General features: G+C 42.3%; 1 protein-coding gene across 1 annotated transcript in view; it reads left to right on the top strand.

The window, feature by feature from the left end:
• LOC126335928 (uncharacterized) overlaps nucleotides 1-20,841 on the top strand; it is a 129,444-nt gene that overhangs the window by 27,423 nt on the left and 81,180 nt on the right. The window contains exon 2 of the mRNA XM_049999403.1: nucleotides 9,208-9,458. Within this exon, the coding sequence (XP_049855360.1) occupies nucleotides 9,259-9,458 (200 nt within the window). The 5' untranslated portion in view covers nucleotides 9,208-9,258. The remainder of the gene's footprint in view (nucleotides 1-9,207; nucleotides 9,459-20,841) is intronic.

Raw genomic sequence — 20,841 nt, 5'->3', positions numbered from 1 at the left:
CAAACATTGTAAAACTACATACTGTCATCAAGAAGATACATGAAAATATAAAATTCACAACTGAAAGACAACAGAATAACCAGATTAATTTTCTGGATATTACAATAAAAAAGAACAATGAGCATATGTTTGAAATTGACCGTAAACCCACAGCAACGGACATTAGCATTCCCCAATCCTCGAACCATCAAACCCACAAAAACGTGCAGAATTTTGATACAAGCTCCACAGACTCAACACTGTGCCACACAGGAAAGAAAACTACCGAGAAGAAATGGACATAATAGTACAGATAGCATGAAACAATGGCTACAATAGTGACACAGTCGCAAATCTAAACAACAAAATTAAAAGTAAAATCAAAGCAGAAATCGCCAAACCACAGAAAACAACACAGAAGAACCAAACATAAACACTCAGTACCATAACAACTACACAGGATAATCAGAAAAAGATGATTGATAACACAAAATGGTACACAATGACATAAACAAAATCAAAAATAAAGAAAGGAAATAAACACGGCATATACTACAGACGATTCTATACAAAAATACACCCCAAAACTGACAAAAAACAGAGACACATTCCAGAAAGTCGGTATATATCAACTACAGTGTAACACTTGTGAAGACAGATACATAGGACAAACAGATAGATAAAATGAACACTTGAGAGCCAGGAAATGTAGGACAAACCACTCCACATTTGCAGAATACCCAGGAGAACATGACCACAAACCAACCACCAGAGAATAAGACACGAAAATAATTAGAATTAACAATAAAAAGCACCTCTTAACCCTGCAAGAAAATTACCACACACAGAAAACCAAAACAGAAAGGAAAACCCTGTTGAATGATCAAGTGCACATGCCAAACAATTCATTGTTTACACTAATAGATAACATAATAGAATAACTCTCCCAAAGAGGATTAATATGAAAATACCACCCAATACTCTCATGAACCATGGTCATTGCCGTTGGTGGGGAGGCTTGCGTGCCTCAGCGATACTTATAGCCGTACCGTAGGTGCAACCACAACGGAGAGGTATGTGTTTAGAGGCCAGACAAACGTGTGGTTCCTGAAGAGGGCAGCTGCATTTTCAGTAGTTGCAGGGGCAACAGTCTGGATGATTGACTGATCTGTCCTTGTAGCACTAACCAAAACGGCCTTGCTGTACTGGTACTGCGAACGGCTGAAAGCAAGGAGAAACTACGGCCGTAATTTTTCCCAAGGGCATGCAGCTTTACTGTATGATTAAATGATGATGGCATCCTCTTGGATAAAATATTCCGGAGGTAAAATAGTCCTGATCTCCGGTCGGGGACTACTCAGGAGGATGGCGTTATCAGGAGAAAGAAAACTGGCGTTCTACGAATCGGAGCGTGGAATGTCAGATCCCTTAATCGGGCAGGAAGGGTTAGAAAATTTAAAAAAAGGAAATGGATAGGTTAAAGTTAGATATAGTGGGAATTAGTGAAGTTTGATGGCAGGAGGAACAAGACTTCTGAACAGATGAATATATTGTTATAAATACAAAATCATGTAGGGGGAATGCAGGAGTTGGTTTAATAATAAATAGGAAAATAGGAATGCGGGTAAGCTACTACAAACAGCATAGTGAACACATTATTGTGGCAAAGATAGATACGAGGTCCACACCTACTACAGTAGTACAAGTTTATATGCCAACTAGCTCTACAGATGACAAAGAAATTGAAAAAATGTATGATGAAACAAAAGAAATTATGCAGATAGTGAAGCGTGACGAAAATTTAATAGTCATTGGTGACTGGAATTCCGTAGTAGGAAAAGGGAGAGAAGGAAATGTAGTAGATGAATTTGGATTCGGGCTAAGAAATGAAAGAGGAACCCGCCTAGTAGAATTTTGCACAGAGCATAACTTAATCACAGCTAACACTTGGTTCAAGAATCGTAAAAGAAGGTTGGATACATGGAAGAATCCTGGAGATACTAATAGGTAAGAGAGAGATTTAGGAACCAGGTTTTAAATTGTAAGACATTTCCAGGGGTAGATGTGGACTCTGACCACAATCTATTGGTTATGATCTGAATTAAAACTGAAGAAACTGCAAAAAGGTGGGAATTTAAGAAGATGGGACCTCGATAAACTGACTAAACCAGAGATTGTACAGAGATTCAGGGAGAGCATAAGGGAACAATTGACAGAATTTGGGGAAAGAAATACAGTAGAAGAAGAATGGGTAGCTCTGAGGGATGAAATGGTGAAGGCAGCAGGGGATCAAGTAGGTATAAAGACGAGGGCTAGTAGAAATCCTTGGGTAACAGAAGAAATATTAAATTTAATTGATTAAAGGACAAAATATAATAATTGCTGTAACTAAAGCAGGCAAATAGGAATACAAACGTCTCAAAAATGTGATCGACAGGAAGTGCAAAATGGGTAAGCAGGTATTTCTAGAGGACAAATGGAAGGATGTAGAGGCTTATCTCACTAGGGGTAAGATAGATACTGCCTGCAGGAAAATTAAAGAGACCTTTGGAGATATGAGAACCACTTGCTTGAACATCAAGAGCTCAGATGGAAACCCAGTTCTAAGCAAAGAAGGGAAAGCAGAAGGTGGAAGGAGTATATAAAGGGTCTATACAAGGGCGATGTACTTGAGGACAATATATGGAAATGGAAGAGGATGTAGATGAAGATGAAATGGGAGTTACGATACTGCGTGAAGAGTTTGATAGAGCACTGAAAGACCTGAGTCGAAACAAGGCCCCCGGAGTAGACAACATTCCATTAGAACTACTGACGGCCTTGGGATAGCCAGTCCTGACAAGACTCTACCATCTGGTGAGCAAGATGTATGAAACAGGCGAAATACCCTCAGACTTCAAGAAGAATTTGATAATTCCAATCCCAAAGAAAGCAGGTGTTGACAGATGTGAACATTACCGAACTATCAGTTTAATAAGTCACAGCTGCAAAATACTATCGCGAATTCTTTACAGGCGAATGGAAAAACAAGTAGAAGTCAACCTCGGGAAAGATCAGTTTGCATTCCGTAGAAATGTTGGAACACGTGAGGCAATACAGACCCTACGACTTATCTTAGAAGCTAGATTAAGGAAGGGCAAACCTACGTTTCTAGCATTTGTAGACTTAGAGAAAGCTTTTGACAATGTTGACTGTAATATTCTTTTTCAAATTCTGAAAGTGGCAGGGGTAAAATACAGGGAGCGAAAGGCTATTTACAATTTGTACAGAAACCAGATGGTAGTTATAAGAGTGAGGGACATGAAAGGGAAGCAGTGGTTGGGAAGGGAGTGAGACAGGGTTGTAGTCTCTCCCCGATGTTATTCAATCTGTATATTGAGCAAGCAGTGAAGGTAACAAAAGAAAAATTCGGAGTAGGTATTAAAATCCATTGAGAAGAAATAAAAACTTCTAGGTTCGCCGATGACATTGTAATTCTGTCAGAAACAGCAAAGGACTTGGAAGATCAGTTGAACGGAATGGCTAGTGTCTTGTAAGGAGGATATAAGACGAACATTAACAAAAGCAAAACGAGGATAATGGAATGTAGTCGAATTAAATCGGGTGATGCTGAAGGAATTAGATTAGGAAATGAGACACTTAAAGTAATAAAGGAGTTTAGCTATTTGAGGAGGAAAATAACTGATGATGGTCGAAGTAGGGAGGATAAAAAATGTAGACTGGCAATGGCAAGGAAAGCGTTTCTGAAGAACAGAAATTTGTTAACATCGAGTATAGATTTAAGTGTCAGGAAGTCGTTTCTGAAAGTATTTGTATGGAGTGTAGCCATGTATGGATGTGAAACATGGACTATAAATAGTTTGGACAAGAAGAGAATAGAAGCGTTTGAAATGTGGTGCTGAAGATTAGATGAGTAGATCACATAACTAATGAGGAAGTATTGAATAGGATTGGGGAGAAGAGACGTTTGTGGCACAACTTGACCAGAAGAAGGGATCGGTTGGTAGGATATGTTCTGAGGCATCAAGGGATCACCAATTTAGTATTGGAGGGCAGCGTGGAGGGTAAAAATCTTAGAGGGAGACCGGGAGATGAATACACTAAGCAGATTCAGAAGGATGTAGGTTGCGGTAGGTACTGGGAGATGAAGAAGCTTGCACGGGATAGAGTAGCATGGAGAGCTGCATCAAACCAGTCTCAGGACTGAAGACCACAATAACAAACAACCACCCAATATGTTTACACTCACGAATCCATGAACCACTCCACAGAACATTGAAACGAACATTGAGCTTTCGACCACTCACTAAGATATAGTACATTCATTTTCAATACGCTACAATTTATCAATTCATACCGCCAATTTCCCCCCCCCCCCCCCCCCCCCCGAGGGACAAAATACACACACGCATGCACACACACACAAACAAAGATATATACACACTCTTCAGTACAATCTCTCTCTCATAAACACGCACTATGTGATCATCATTAGAAGAAGTTAGTTTTGAACATATACTTCATTGCGTTGGCAACGTGTAGGTATGAAAACGCCAAAGAGGAGGAAACACTTAATCAAATAAAAATATTTACATTGTTAAAAGCACAGTATCCGAATAAATAGTTATACAGAATCGCAAAAGAATAATAATGCACCACAAACAAGAAGGAGAAACATGGTGAACAGTGTGCAAAAGATTGGAACTCAGAATTGTGCTTATATATCGGTAACAAAGCTGTTGTGTGACCTCCAGACCATTTGAGAGAAAACGAAGATCACAGCAAATCGTAAGCAATTAACGTTTTTTAAAAACATGTCACGGCGTGAACTGTTTATAATCTAAAAATAACAAAACTGTATCGCTATAGATGCCACTAATGATGCCATAGAGCAAGATAAAGGCGAAAACGCGTCTGGGGAAAATAAATTAACTGACAACAGGAAAATGCGGTTTTGTTTATAAAACAAGTAGTGCTGTGCTGGCTGTACCAGGATGACCACGCAAACAAACTTGCCACGCCGCGTCTTTTTTTCTCCCATCTTTAGCATAGCTATCTATAGTCAACTCGTAGGAGAGCAATAAAAACGCATTTTGTGAATTAAGTGCTCGGACCTGGAGACGCCAGCTATCCTCTCGCAGTCCGTCCGCTAAAATTTCTAGTAGTTGCTTTGGTGGCAACAATTGTTAAGAAATCCCTTAATGAACAAGCTGACTGATGCTAAGTTGCGCATGAAACGCTAAGGGGCACCCATTAAGTGAAGCAGCACATTTTTGAGAAAACATGTTGGTTTCATTCAGGATTCCAATACACCATATTATTCACCACTGTTTTCGTTACGAAACCCATTTTTTAAACATAATATGTATTCATTGCGACCGCCTTACCCCACATTATTTGAAGGGCCTGAATCCCGCATAGTACCATTCCACTTGTCGACGGCGGTTCCAATGTCCTGCTGCATGTGTAATCTCCCCAACACCCGTGTACTGCTTTCCCCGGAGCGCCAAACATATGGCCGTCGGAATGTGCGATGTCCGGGCTGTAGGGTGGATGAGGGGCTCTTCTCGGGTGCGCCGACTTGTGTGAGGGACTGCGTAGTCATGGAGAAGGAGAAGTTTTTATGCAGCTTTACGGCGACGAACAAGCTGAAGTCATTTCATTAATTTCCAAGGGGTAGCACAGTACACTTCAGAGCTGTTCTTGGCACCACGAGAGAGTACATCAGACAAAATAACGCGTTGCGACTCATCAGACCGTCGCCATGACTGTACCGGCTGAGGGTGTGGCTTTGAACTTTATTTTTTCGGAGAAGTGGTGGTGTGGCGCTCTCCATGGACTGCCGTTTTGCTTTCGGTTCGAAGTTATGAACTCATGTGTCACCGCCTGAGACGATGTTCGATACAAAATTATCACGATCAGCCTCGCCACGTGCAAGCAATTACGCATAGACGAGGAACCCAGCGGGCACACACCTTTGAGCACAACTGGTGGACGAGTGTGTCAACACTACCGACAGAGGCGTCCAGTTGCGTACCTGGGTGTTTGATTCTGTTCCATCAGTTACCTCGAATAAGAGTGTCCTCACGTTTCAACATTGCAGAAGTCTCAGCTAGCAGGGCGGGGTGGCCGAGAGGTTCTAGGCGCTACAGTCTGGAACCGCGCAACCGCTACGATCGCAGGTTCGAATCCTGCTCGGGCATGGATGTATGTGATGTCCTTAGGTTAGTTCTAGGGGATTGATGATCTCAGAAGTTGAGTCCCATTGCTCAGAGCCATTTGAACCATTTTTGAAGTCTCAGCTATGTGCGGCCAGCCGGCAAGCGGAAGATTGGATACGTTTTCTGGACCATGTTGCGATGATGATACACTTCTTTTGTTCACTGCCAAGTGTCTCTAGACATTCTGCAAGCACCTATGATTATCTGCAAGGTTCTGGTTTTTCTGACAGAGCCGGCCGCGGTGGAAGAGTGGTTCTAGGCTCTTCACTGCTGAACCGAACAACTGCTGCGGTCACAAGTTCGAATCCTGCCTCGGGCATGGATGTATGTGATAACCGTAGGTTAGTCTGGTTTACGTAGTTCTAAGTTCTAGGGAACTGATGACCTCAGATGTTAAGTCCCATAGTGCTCAGAGCCGTTTGAACCATTTTCCGCAGGGAGCTCTCTGCTTGGAACATACCTCCGTTACAGACGCAATTTTGAAAGCTACGTGTAGCACCGCTACATATCGTAACATCGTCAAACTATAGGGACTCAGTCAGATATGTTCCATGCTGCCAGACAACAATTTCCGCATTTTTCCAACCGAAACTGGCGGAGAAAGAAATTTGTTGCATTAGTTACAGGACACCCTTCGTAAATCAGCACGTCAGCTCAGTTATACAAAGTGGTTAACAGTAACAGCGACTACACTCTGTACATCATAAAAGATTATCAAGAGGCTTTCTCATTACCAGATCGCTTTTCAATCTTGCCTTCGAGAGGCTCGTATTGTGCCTCGTACAAGGAGAAACATCTTCCAGCGCCCGTCGTAATTCGACAACTGCAAAGTCGTTTCCTATTGACACAGCAGTTTAGCGTTTCGAGATATTGCCATTCGCGTTGGTCGGATTACCACGAATGTCATGGGATACACAGTCGGTGGCTACACGAAAGGCTGCACTCAAAACCATACACGTTTTGAGAAAACAGTTACTGTCCGCACGGTCTAGCAAGATCGTGTATCTTTAGTCAGGAGATGGGTAACTTTGCAGGAACGCATATATCAATAGCTCGACTCAGTATGAAGCACCACGCATTGTCTCCACGACTACGTTGACACGGCAGTAGGGTGAGAAGAACCGACAGTGCTGCGCTGAACGACAACGGTGGATACAGGGGTCGCACTATTTGGCTTTTTGAGGCGAATCCAGGTTCTGCGTAGAGCCTCGTAATGGAACGTAACGAGTACATGGAGGCTACAATGGGAATGAATGTTTTCCAACTGTATTCGTCTTCATATGGGTCCGCCACCTGGCTTGATAGTAGGGGGTGCCATCTGGTATACAAAACGATCATCTTTGTTTCGCATAGCTCGTGTTTCGGAAAACACGTGCTATATTTATGACGGGTCAAGGACTGGGGCTGTGCCTTATGTTCCGACAAAATAACTCCAGACCAGAAGTTTTCCTTTGGTGTCCTGACCTGCCTCGATATAGAATGTTTCCGACTGTTGCCCTAACAAGCACGATCTCCAGACTATTCACAATATGAAAACATGTGGTTGTGGGTTGACCAAAAACTGTCACGGCGTCACTCCCAAGTGATCACGGTGCATGATCTTTGGCGTAGAGATAAAGCAGCATGCAGTCGTATCGTTGTTTGTCATTCGAAATAAGTTTCTGACAACGCTCAACCAGACTAGAAACCAGAGGTGCCTGCTATGTTTAGAACATTTCACACTTTGTACAGCCGCAAATGACTTACCAATTAAATCATCTACTCTTCCTACTATAATACACTGTCTGAGCTACCCAGACATTCCTGTGTAACGCGGGAGATTGGAGGGAGGGATGGAAGGGGGGCGGGGGGGGGGGGGGGGGGGAGACGGCCCACCAGTTGTTAACAGAAAAGCCGCAACAGCAATTATATCGCTCATGGGAATTCTGTGACTTCGAACGTGGACTCGTCATGGATGTCACATGAGTAACAAATCCATCAACAGCATTTGAACTCTTCTAAAGCAGCCCCAGTTGACTGTTGGTGGTGTGTATGTGAAGTGGAAAAGCGAAGGAACAACCACAGCTATACCAAGAACACGTAGACCTCATGTATGAACTGACGTACAAGACCTTCCGAGCATTACTGATGGTGGTTGTAAAAATATCACGCGAAATAAGCAGGAGCAATGAGACGTGAGGTCCAAAGTGTTACCTGGAGTCCAGCTACCATAATGACTATGAAAAGGGAGTTGAAAAGAATGGGATAGAATGGTTGAGCAGCTTCTCATAGGCCACATATTTCTGTATACTTATATGGATAGGGTGTCTGTTCTTTCGGATATGTTCGAAAGAGTAATGAGTTTGTTGGGGTGGGACACTACGAATGTAGTGTGTGGATATACAAGGTGAGAATGTGGGTCTTGCGGGAGGCGTGCGCGAGATAGTCCCTGCAGGTGCGCCATTCTCTGTGACCTCGGTGGCTCAGATGGATAGAGCGTAAGCCATGTAAGCAGGAGATCACGGGTTCGAGTCCCGGTCGGGTCACACATTTTCACCTGTCGCCGTTGATATATATCAAAGCCCGTTAGCAGCTGAAACTATTAATATAATTCTAACATATTTCTGTAGTCAGTTCTGAAATAGATTGAGGTGATACAAAGAATGATGACAAATGGTTCAAATGGCTCTAAGCACTATGGGACTTAACATCTGCGGTCATCATTCCTCTGGATTTAGAACTACGTAAACCTAACTAACGTAAGGACACCACACACATCCATGCCCGAGGCAGAATTCAAACCTACGACCGCAGCAGCAGCGTGGAATGAAGCGCCTAGAACCGCTCGACAACAGCAGCCGGCAGCGATGGCACTAGACAGTGTATCCCACTACAACTGATACTATGACGTGATTGCACAGCACTAGAATGTGATTGAAATGGCAAAGTTTTCACTCCCATTTAATATTCGTCGTCTTGCTAGTTAACAGAAGGGAAATTATTCAACTACCTGTTCTTCTTCTTCCAGATCGTGGACGGCAATGCGAAGACGGAGCTGAGTAACCGCAAGGATCCGGGCATGTTCTGCGGCGAGACGGAGCAGCCGCAGACGTTCATCTCGGAGACGAGCTTCGTCAAGGTGGTGTTCCACGTGGACAACTTCACGGACCAGACCTACTTCAGCTTCGAGTCCCGCGTGGAGCAGCAGCTGGAGGTGTACGCGCGCTACGGCCACCACCCCGAGCTCTACCCCAACAGGCGCGGCCAGGTTGTGCCCGGGTGAGGCGCTTCGCCGTCTGTATTCTTTGGATGTACAGCTGCTACCTGCTTACAAGAGACGGTGTTCCCTGAAAAACTTCATTGCGTGCGTTAGAACTTCATATGTCATACCACTACCTGAGAATTTCGTATAAAATTAATTGTTGCTAAGGCGGTTGCCAGGTTGAGATTCACTGGGAGAGTCCTTAGAAAATATAGTCCATCAACAAAGGAGGAGGCTTACAAAACACTCGTTCGACCTGTACTTGAGTATTGCTCATCAGTGTGGGTTCCGTACCAGGTCGGGTTGACAGAGGAGATAGAGAAGATCCAAAGAAGAGCGTCGCGTTTTGTCACAGGGTTATTTGGTAAACGTGATAGCGTTACGGAGATATTAAGCAAACTCAAGGGGCAGACTCTGCAACAGAGGCCCTCTGCATAGCGGTGTAGCTTGCTGTCCAGGTTTCGAGAGGGTGCGTGTCTGGATGAGGTATCGAATATACAGGGTGTTACAAAAAGTTACAGCCAAACTTTCAGGAAACATTCCTCACACACTAATAAAGAAAAGATGTTATGTGGACATGTGTCCGGAAACGCTTAATTTCCATGTTAGAGCTCATTTTAGTTTCGTCAGTATGTACTGTACTTTCTCGATTCATCGCCAGTTGGCCCAATTGAAGGAAGGTAATGTTGACTTCGGTGCTTGTGTTGACATGCGACTCATTGCTCTACAGTACTACCATCAAGCACATCAGTACGTAGCATCAACAGGTTAGTGTTCATCACGAACGTGGTTTTTTAGTCAGTGCAATGCTTACAAATGCGGAGTTGGCAAATGCCCATTTGATGTATGGATTAGCACGGGGCAATAGCCGTGGCGCGGTACGTTTGTATCGAGACAGATTTCCAGAACGAAGGTGTCCCGACAGGAAGACGTTCGAAGCAATTGAGCGGCGTCTTAGGGAGCACGGAACATTCCAGCCTATGATTCGCGACTGGGGAAGACCTTGAACGACGACACCTGCAATGGACAAGGCAATTCTTCGTGCAGTTGACCACAACCCTAATGTCAGCGTGAGGAAAATTGCTGCCGTCACTGTATGGAGAGTGCTGCGGGAGAACCAGTTGTTTCCGTACCATGTACAGCGTGTGCAGGCACTATCAGCAGCTGACCGGCCTCCACGGGTACACTTCTGCGAATGGTTCATCCAACAATGTGTCAATCCTCATTTCAGTGCAAATGAGGCTTCATTCCAACGTGATTAAATTGTAAATTTTCACAATCAACATGTGTGGGCTGACGAGAATACGGACGCAATTGTGTAATCACGTCATCAACACAGATTTTCTGTGAACGTTTGGGAAGGCATTGTTGGTGATGTATCGATTGGGCCCCATGTTCTTCCAGCTACGCTCAATGGAGCACGTTATCATGATTTCATACGGGATACTCTACCTGTGCTGCTAGAACATGTGCCTTCACAAGTACGACAGAACATGTGGTTCATGCACGATGAAGCTCCTGCACATTTCAGTCGAAGTGTTCGTACGCTTCTCAACAACAGATTCGGTGACCGAGGGATTGGTAGAGGCGGACCAATTCCATGGCCTCCATGCTCTCCTGACCTCAACCCTCTTGACTTTCATTTATGGGGGCATTTGAAAGCTCTTGTCTACGCAACCCCAGTACCAAATGTAGAGACTCTTTGCGCTCATATTGTGGACGGCTGTGATAAAATACGCCATTCTCCAGGGCTACATCAGGGATTCCATCCGACGGAGGGTGGATGCATCTATCCTCGCTAACGGAGGACACTTTCAACACTTCTTGTAACAAAGTGTTTGAAGTCACGCTGGTATGTTCTGTTGCTGTGAGTTTCCATTCCATGATTAATGTGATTTGAAGAGAAGTAATAAAATGAGCTCTAACATGGAAAGTAAGCGTTTCCGAACACATATCCACATAACATATTTTCTTTCTTTGTGTGTGAGGAATGTTTCCTGAAAGTCTGGTCGTACCTTTTTGTAACACCCTGTATTGCTTCCCCCTACTTACATCTCCCGAGGAGATCACGAATGTAAAATTAGAGAGATACGAGCGCGCACGGAGGCTTTCCGGCAGTCGTTCTTCCCGCGAACCATACGGGACTGGAACAGGAAAGGGAGGACATGACAGTGCCACGTAAAGTGCCCTCCGCCACACACCGTTTGGTTGCTTGCGGAGTATAAATGTAGATGTAGATGTTGAAGATTTTAGCTCCCTTACAATGAATTGAAAAGTCAAGAGAAATAGGTAAAACATCTGAAACGTGAATGCAGTATACATTTTGTATTCTATGTCGTTGATTAGGGACACTGATTAGTAAATAAAGAGCACGTGCAGTGACTTGGTCAGAAAGTTTCACAACTCACATCAACGGTACGACACATAATGGTATCAGATAACTTGTATTCCCTCAAATCTTCATCAGGTAAAAATTCTTAAAATGTACGCTGAAACTCTAAAACTAAGTAGAACGATGTGACGGTCGGAATTCTAAAGTAATACACTGATGAACAGCCGATACTGAATTACCATCGGTTGGTTACTGAGTCTTAATAATGGGAACTCCGTATTGACAAAATTACATCAAATTATGTCTGTATGAAAATATCTAAGATGTATGTTGAAAATATCAAGTAATCGTATTTTTAAAACCATTAATTCAAACCTGGCGTCAAGATTGTATGATCTCTTTATTAGATACAAGCAGAAATCATGTGACCTATTATCAAAGTAAGTTACTTGAAGGTTCTTTGGATTACTAAAAGCATAGGACACATAGTTTTTGTTCGATTAGGTAAACAGTCATGTATTAAATGAGAATTTAATGTACAGTGACTATTGGAAATACTCTTCTTCACATTACATAATTCTGATTCACAGATCCAAATATACTTTATTACGATGAATAAAATATTCCAACATGTGATATGCATTGCATTGGGGCGTTCGGCTGGAGACGTTAAAGGGTCAATTGATCCGAAAACAATTAGGGAACAACATTTAAAGAGAAAGGTGTCTGGTTGCACTGGATTTGAATCTGCGAAGGAGTTGGTCATACGTCTCTCACTGATGACGCGGGCTAACAATAGACGCGCGAACTACAGGAAAACTAACGGTCTGCAGCCCTTGTATCAGTAGACATACATTTTGTGCGGGATATTCAAACTGAATTTTACTAAAGTGTTTCCCCATTCTCGGCCAAGGGGATGTAGAGTTTGTCCTGAAGGATAAACGGTAGCAAGAATCTACTCCGCGCTATAGTTCATTGCGTTCTCATCATAGACACCATCAGACGAGACTATTTCCGATCAGCTGCACTATTGGCCAAGTAGTGGGGAGCATTGGGCCATCTGTTCATATTTCCTTAGTGGCTAGTTGAGAACGTGTCTACGAAGTTCCCGCGGAGCGATGCTAGCAAGACTGCAGATTTTATGTACAAGTTTTGATGTGGGGTGGCTTGAAATTAGCCGGTAGAATAGTTTAGTTCACTTTTCTAGCTTTTAAAGAACTTTGTCACACTAGAATGGAGTATATTACAGCAGATTATCAAACCAGAAGTTGGCACGCAAATCAGTTGCGTTTACAACCTAGTCACACTAATAAAACGTTGAACTTCAGCGTTACGCCTATGCCTTTGGTTACGTGGATGTGAAAGTACCTTTCTTTGGAACACAGTCCACAAACGAGGAAATAATCATATGAAATGACAAAGCATGAGGTAGCATCACTAATAGACGTCCAGCAAATTCTCTGACGTGAACATGTAAAGATTCGTTAGCAGTGGTAATCGTAATCGGATGGTCGCTCATGAAGAGTTTATAGCCACACCGACCAAAGAAGAGGAATAACTGCAGATTGGGCAGCAGAGGTTACCTGTTTCAGGAAGGACACTTACTAATGGCTGCTCACTTTGCTCTGCGAATGAGTGTACAACTGCAGAACTGTCAGATGGCGCTTACACCTACCCCAAGGAAAGTTGGCGTGCAGCTGTATCTGTACCGATATACCTGTTAGATTCAAATGCAGTCACATTGTTTGAATATGAGCTGAGAAATATGAAACCTTTAGTTCAAATTAGGCGATAAGAAACAAATTATCTGGCACTGCAGTTAAATGCTTTTCACTTAATTATACTTTGACTTATCTCCAGGCTTCTGTATTCATCAGATGTATCCGATACACATGGATTAGAGGTGCTGAGTTTCGTCTTAGGGCCACGTTTTTATTGTACAAATCTTCAGTAATATACTATGTTAAACCACGGACGAACACCACCACTCGAGAAGTCACACCCCAAGTGGTCGGGCGCAGATTCTGCCTCCGCAGATGTCACTTACACTATTTAGCTGTGAAGCGATCTCTTTTTTTTCATGATTAACCTTAGGGTTGAATTATCCATAGTCCCATCAAGGACGTAATGCTTAAATGTAGCTGTAGTTGTAAGTTGCAAATATTCCGCATGTAAAGAATAGTTTTGCCGCCTTGGTGTAAAAGATAGATTTTTAACATCTCATCAACAAATAAATCATTAGTGTTGGAGTACGAGCCCTCTTAAGTGAAGTATGGAAATGAGTTGACCATGTCCTATTTAAACAACAATTCTGGTAATGTGCCGTTTTTATTTGGAGTCGCCATAAAAATCCCAATCAGGGTGGCCGAACAGCGATCAGAATGTAGTTACTAATCTTTCTTATAATATTTTCTCATTTTTAAAGTGCACCTCTGGAATGCAATGTATAAAGCAATTCTTTCCATCGTGACTGCGAGCACATGTTGAATTTTGGGTTTCTTGTAAGCACCTGTTTCGAGAGGCAACATATTTTGTGAAGTGTTATGGTGTTCAAAGAGTTTTAGGTATATCTTAAACGCAGCGGTAAGGTACTTCAGTTTCTACTTTCACGTTTTGTAATTGAAAGTTAAGATACAAGATCCACTTCGTCGATGTGAGCAAGAATACAGGTGTATGCATATGCGCTTCGCTGTTGTGTATATGTCTTAACAGAGATCCTACCATTCTGTCAGTATTTTACATATATTTCTTTCCTCGCCGATTCTGCGGAGAACCTCCTCGTTCCTTATGTCATCATTCCACCTAATTTTCAACATTCTTCTCTTTTACCACATCTCAAACGCTTCGAATCTCTTCTTTTCCCATTTTCCAACAGTGCATGGTTGACTACCATACAATCCTGTGCTCCAAACTTATATTCCCAGGAATTTTTCTTACTATGGTTGACACAATAGACTTCTTTTGGCCAGGAATACCCTTTCTACCAGTTCTAATCGGCTTTTTATGTTCTCCTTGCTCCGTCCGTCATGGCTTGTTTTTCTGCCTAGGTAGCAAAATTCCTTAACTTCATCTACTTCTTAATCACCAATCCTGCAGTTTCTCGCTGTTCTCATTTCTACTACTTCTGATTACTTTCGTCTTTCTTCGATTATCTCTCAAGCCGTATTTGGTACTAATTAGACTGTTCATTTCATTGAACAGTTCTTTCTAATTGTTCTTCGCTTTCACTGAGGACAGCAATTTCGTCGGCCAATCTTATCATTTATATCCTTTCACCTTGAACTTTAATTCCACTCATGAACCTTTCTTTTATTTACGTCATTCCTTCTTTGACGTATAGCTTGTGCAATAGGGGTGAAAGAATACATCCCTACCATACACCCCTTTTTATTCCCTTTAATCTTCGTCTTCCACGCTTATTATTCCCTCTTGGTTCTTGTACATATTGTATATTACCCGTTTTCTCCTACAACTTACCTCTATTTTTCTCAAAATCTCGAAAATCTGGCACCATTTGACGTTGTCGAAGTCTTACTTCTATTACAAACTGCAACGTCGGAAATGCCTCTCTGGTGGTTCTACCTTTCCTAAAGCCAAACTGATCGTCATCTAACCTGTTCTCAATTTTCTTTTCCGTTCTTCTGTATATTATTCACGTCAGCAACTTTGATTCATAAGCTGTTAAGAAGACTGTGCAATAATTCTCGATACTGTCGGCTCTAGCAAACTTCGGAATTGTCTAGATCATGCCTCTCCGAAAGTCAGATGGTATGTCGACAGACTCAGACATTCTACACACCAACGTGAACAATCGTGTTGTTGCTAGTTCCCTCAGTGATTGTAGAAATTCTGATGGAATCTTATCTATCCTTCAGATCTATTTGATTTTAAGTCTTCCAGAGCTCGTCTAAACACGGATGTAATCTCTTCTTTATCGAGTCCTGTTTCTTCTTCTATCACGTCATCAGACAAGTCCTCTCCGGGGCCTTCAATGTACTCTTTCCACTTATCCGCTCTCTCGACTGAATTTAACAGTGGAATTCCCGTTGCATTCTTAATGTTATCGCCCTTGCTTTTAATTTCGCTTTTCTGCTTGCTGAGTCACTCCTTCCGATCATCACTTTTTTTCTGTTTCTTGACATTTCATATGCAGTCATCCTGCCTTACCTTCCATGCGCTTCCTGTTTATTTCATTCCCTAGTGACTTGTATTTCTGTGTTCCTTAATTCCCCTAAATATTTTTTTTCGTCTTTTATCGTTCAACTGAAATATTTCTTCTGTTACCCATGATTTCTCCGAAGTTACTTTCTTTGTACCTACGGCTTTCCCTCCAGTTTCTGTGATGACCCTTTTTAGGAAAGTCCATTCCTTTGTAACTGAAATGCCTATTCAGCCATTCGCTACTGCAAGATCTATAGCCTCCGAGAATTCAAGCATACCTCTTCATTTCTTAGTACTTCCGTGTCCCACATCTTTGCACATTGATCCTTCCAGACTAGTTTCTTAATCTTCAGCCTACTCTTCACCATTAGTAAATGATGATCTGTCTACATCTGCTATATCTGCTCCTGAGTACCCCTTCAATCCAGTATTCGATCTGGGAGTTTCTGCCTGACCATGATGTAGTTTAACTGAAATCTTACCTTATCTCCCGGCCTTGTCCAAGTATACCTCCTCTTCTTGTGATTCTTGAACAGAGTATTCTCTATCAACAGCTGAAATTTACTCCAGAATTCAATTAATCTTTCTCCAATCTCATTCCTAGTACCAAGTCCATATTCTACAGTAACCCTTCCATATATTCCTTCCCCTACAACCGCATTCCTATCCTCCATGATTATCTGATTTTCACCTCCCCTTACATACTGAATTATCCGTTTAACATCCTAATGTACTTTGTCTATGTCTTCATCTTCGGCTTGTGAAGTCGGTGTGTATATATTTGATCTATTGTTGATAGTAACGGTTTTCTGTCGATTCTGACGAGGACTATCCTGTCACTGAAATAACAGTGACTCACTTCTGCTCTACCTTCCTAATCATAACGCAAACTACTCCTATTATGTCATTTCCGCTCATCTGGTCAGATGTCTCCCTTACATTGTACTTCACTGACCCTCACGATATCTAGATTGAGCCTTAGCATTTCCCTTTTGAAATATTCTAGCTTCCCAAACATGTTCAAAATTGTTACATTCCACGGTCCAATTAAAAGGGGTAAACGTCTCCATTGAACCACCGAGGTGCTTGTGTAGCAAATCTCTAGGCATTCTTTTAATTAAGTTTCCACAGTAAAAGACAGTTACCGGGTCCTCCTGAAGTAACACCTAAAGTTTAAAATCTCCTTATGTTGTAATAGCTGATGTATAATCGGTGCTGTATGATGCATGTTGAATCCCACTTGTCATGACCAGTTTAATATGACTCTTCAGTCCATGTCGAGGGGGTAACCTCCCCACTCCCGTTGAGAAATCGCTGTCAACCTTTTCGTTCGTGTTAATATTAATACCTGTAAGTGTATTCTGGATTGACAAAGTTGATGGGCTACCAATAATGTATGCAGAAAGTTAATTTTAACTTCTGCCTTAGTTAGCTTTCCGTCCAGAACGTTTACATCTGAAGCAAAAATAGATACAAAATCGTGCTTTGTGCGTCCATTTATGAAAATGTAATGCACTGTTTAAATGAAAGCTCTTGCATTAGAGATCTGAAACGGGTTTCCTCCTGTGTCACAAGTGGAGGTAATTCCCCACTACTTTCGTCCTGTGGTCACTTGAATACTATGGGGATTCCGTAGCTTTTCCAAATATAATTTAATGACATCGCAGTTTGTCGACATTAAGTATTGTTTGACCATTTCATTTTAACGAAGTTGTTTCAAGCAACGTTTCACTCATTTATCTTCTTACGATAGAAGTTTCATGATTACCTTTTTAGCTTTCTCGCATATTTCGTGCCGTATCCAGGTGGGGTACAGCCAGCCACAGTACACTTGTCAATTGTTTTCAACTCACTCTTTCACAAGACATGATACAATGTGCGAGACACTGGAATGGTCAATGGGAGAGGCACCAAAATTTCCATAATGCTTATTGCTGTTGATCTGTCTTTTCATCACAATTTCGAAATTTAATGAGCAACACTTTGGCGTCAAAGAAGTCTGCAGCGTATTTTTCCACTTTTACATTTTACAAACGACCATGCTGTTCACAGACAGAGGGTCATGCTGCCACACTCCAGTTGTAACATATTTTTAAATTTTCAGTAACTTTATTTTTAATCTGTGTCATATTTACTTAATGGTTAAGTAAATTGTTGATTGCTTTGCGGTTCGTGCATGGTTTTTCTACCTACGTTTCACTTTTTTTAAGGACTGTTAAATTGAGAAACAAATAAATACCTACTTTGTGTGTACCAGAAATACTACTACAAACTTTGGGGGGGGGGGGGGGGGAGGGGGGTTCCTGACATCAAAACTACCATACCAGTGGCGTTCAATAAGTAATGCAACACATTCCTTTCTCCAACAAATTCGTTTTAAAAAATATGAAATTTAATGTGAATCACCTTGAAATATTCCCGCTTGAGCCCCTATAGTTTGAAGAAGCTCCGACAGGTGGTGGCGATTTACATAGCCTTCTGGCGTCTGTACCGGTGGTCACTTTCAAGCGGAGAGCTGTCATAGAATTTCTTTTGGCGGAAAACCAAGGGCGTAGCAGATATTCAGAGGCGCTTGTAGGATGTCGATGCAGATTAGGCAGTGAACAAACCCACGGTGTGTCTTTGGGCGAGACGTCTGTCATCATCGCAACAAGGTCGCGCAAACCTGTCCGCTGGTGCGTGCCGGCCTGTCGCGCACAGCTGTGTCTCCGTCAATGTTAGAACGTGCGGATCCTCTCATTCGAGATGTTCGGCGCACTTCGTTGCTCAACTGGTCGTCTCTGTGGGTAGTGTTGACACATTCGTCCATCTTTTTGTGGACTCAAAATATATGTGCCTGCTGTAATCCTCGCCTATGCGGAACTCCTTGCACGTGACGGGGCTGATTGTGACAGTTTTGTGTCGAATATCGTCACAGGCGATGAAACCTGTTCCAACGTGTCTAAAAGGGAATCACATTCCACATATGTCGACAGAATGCGTTGAGAGTCCAACACAATGTTTTTAAATAATAACTCAAGATATGAAGGTATCCGCTACTGTCCACAACAGGTGAAGACAGTGATTAAAAGAATGTTACGAAGTGCAGTACGACTTGAAATTGATTATTGCTTGGTGGGAAAGAAAGGGTAATTGTAACGTAGTACCCGTATAGTCGAAAAACCTGATACCTTTCAAATCTACCATAGACATGTAGTCACTGGTTACTGAAATGGGTCAAAATAAAAAATAAAAATAAAAAAAATAAAAACTCATATCACGTAAATCCAATTGTGTGAAAGGTAGATAAAAAACAGAATATTATTAGAACAACAGTGAGAATAGCTAGCTCGGTCTGGGACTGGTCCAAAATTTTTTAAACTGGTTAGTAAAAGAGAGACAGCGAGCAAGAGAAAGAGAGAGCTGCCGTGCAAGAGAGAGAAGAAGGAGAAACTTCAAAGACAACAGCGCGCTTTGTAACGGGTTTGCTTATCGAGTGGAACACGAGTTAAGAACGTCATTACTTTCTCCGTCATATTTTACGCAACCACTAATAAAGAATGACATACAGAAGCACACCGTAGTTTCAGCCACACGTACTGTTGCTTGCGGAGTAAAGACGTAGATAATGGTTCAAATGGCTCTGAGCAGTATGGGACTTAACATCTGAGGTCATTACTCTCCTGGAACTTAGAACTAATTAAACCTAACTAACCTACGTACATCACACATATCCATGCTCGAGGCAGGATTCGAACTTTCGACCGTAGTAGTCGCGCGGTTCCGGACTGAAGCGCCTTGAGCCATTCGGTCACCGCTGCCGGCAAAGACGTAGATACAAAACAGAATAAAGAACTTTTGTCTGCCAAATGTAGGCCCAAACTACGATTAAGTTTTTACGTAAGCAACATTTTCAAACAGCAACAGTATGGCGATTAACGATTTACTAAGGCTATTCTTGAACAGTTTCATGAAAATACGTTCTAAATAAACATACACGTTTTACCCTCCTGGAAGAGCCTATAAATGGGTAAGCGGTAATAGTAAGTGAACAGAGCTCGAATAAAGAAATGAAAAAAAAAAGACCCACGGAACTGATTACAATACGGTTGGAATGCAAGCCTGTCTTGGGTTAGGCAAGGTTGCTTAATCGACTCTGCACATATGTCGAGAACTTGCTGCCGTTTGCATTCTAACCACGGGAAGTTTAAATCGGGATGAGCAGGCGGAGACCTGAACCCGTGCACTTTCAATCCAGGAGTCTTGCCAGCGTTCCACTTCGCTTATTGTACGGAGGCGAGAGTGGCATCCCTCCTCGCAGGTAAATATACGTAACGCAACGCTTCACTCTCTACATACGTCTCTACTGGGCTGTAGACTCATCAAAATGTGACAAACATTAATATGTTCTCTGTCAACGAAGTTCTCAGATCGTCTTATGGAATGTAGACTTGCATTGAAAAAAGCTCAAAATACTCTCTCCTTTGCAAAAATGTGTGTGCAGGAAACCTAGTTCCTTGTATCTCGTTTGAAATACGAAGGGTTCCTTGTGACTTACGAGAATACGTATTTACGTCTTAGCTACGTGATCCTGAACAACGTGGCACAAAACGGCTCGATGGAGGCCAAGAAATCGCTTGCAGCCCCAAATGTGTTCATCTCTTTCACGACAGGCTGTGGGCCCTCTCGTCAGGGATCCAAAAGTCCACGTTTGCCATCTACATTCATACACTGAATGTAACTACGAGTTTTAAAGATTCAGGGGTATCGCCAATCAAGTCCTAATTCTTAGTGAGAACCACACTTGAAATGCGCTACCCTCAATTGTGATGGCGATGTCATCAGCAAATTAGTGGAGTCTATAGCTAACTGAGAGATAACTGTTTGATCATAGCATCCGATGATTCGGACGACATAACATGAAATAT

This window comes from Schistocerca gregaria, chromosome 2, assembly GCF_023897955.1.
Source record: "Schistocerca gregaria isolate iqSchGreg1 chromosome 2, iqSchGreg1.2, whole genome shotgun sequence".
NCBI lineage: Eukaryota > Metazoa > Arthropoda > Insecta > Orthoptera > Acrididae > Schistocerca > Schistocerca gregaria.
This window is presented reverse-complemented; position numbering and strand designations above follow the sequence as displayed.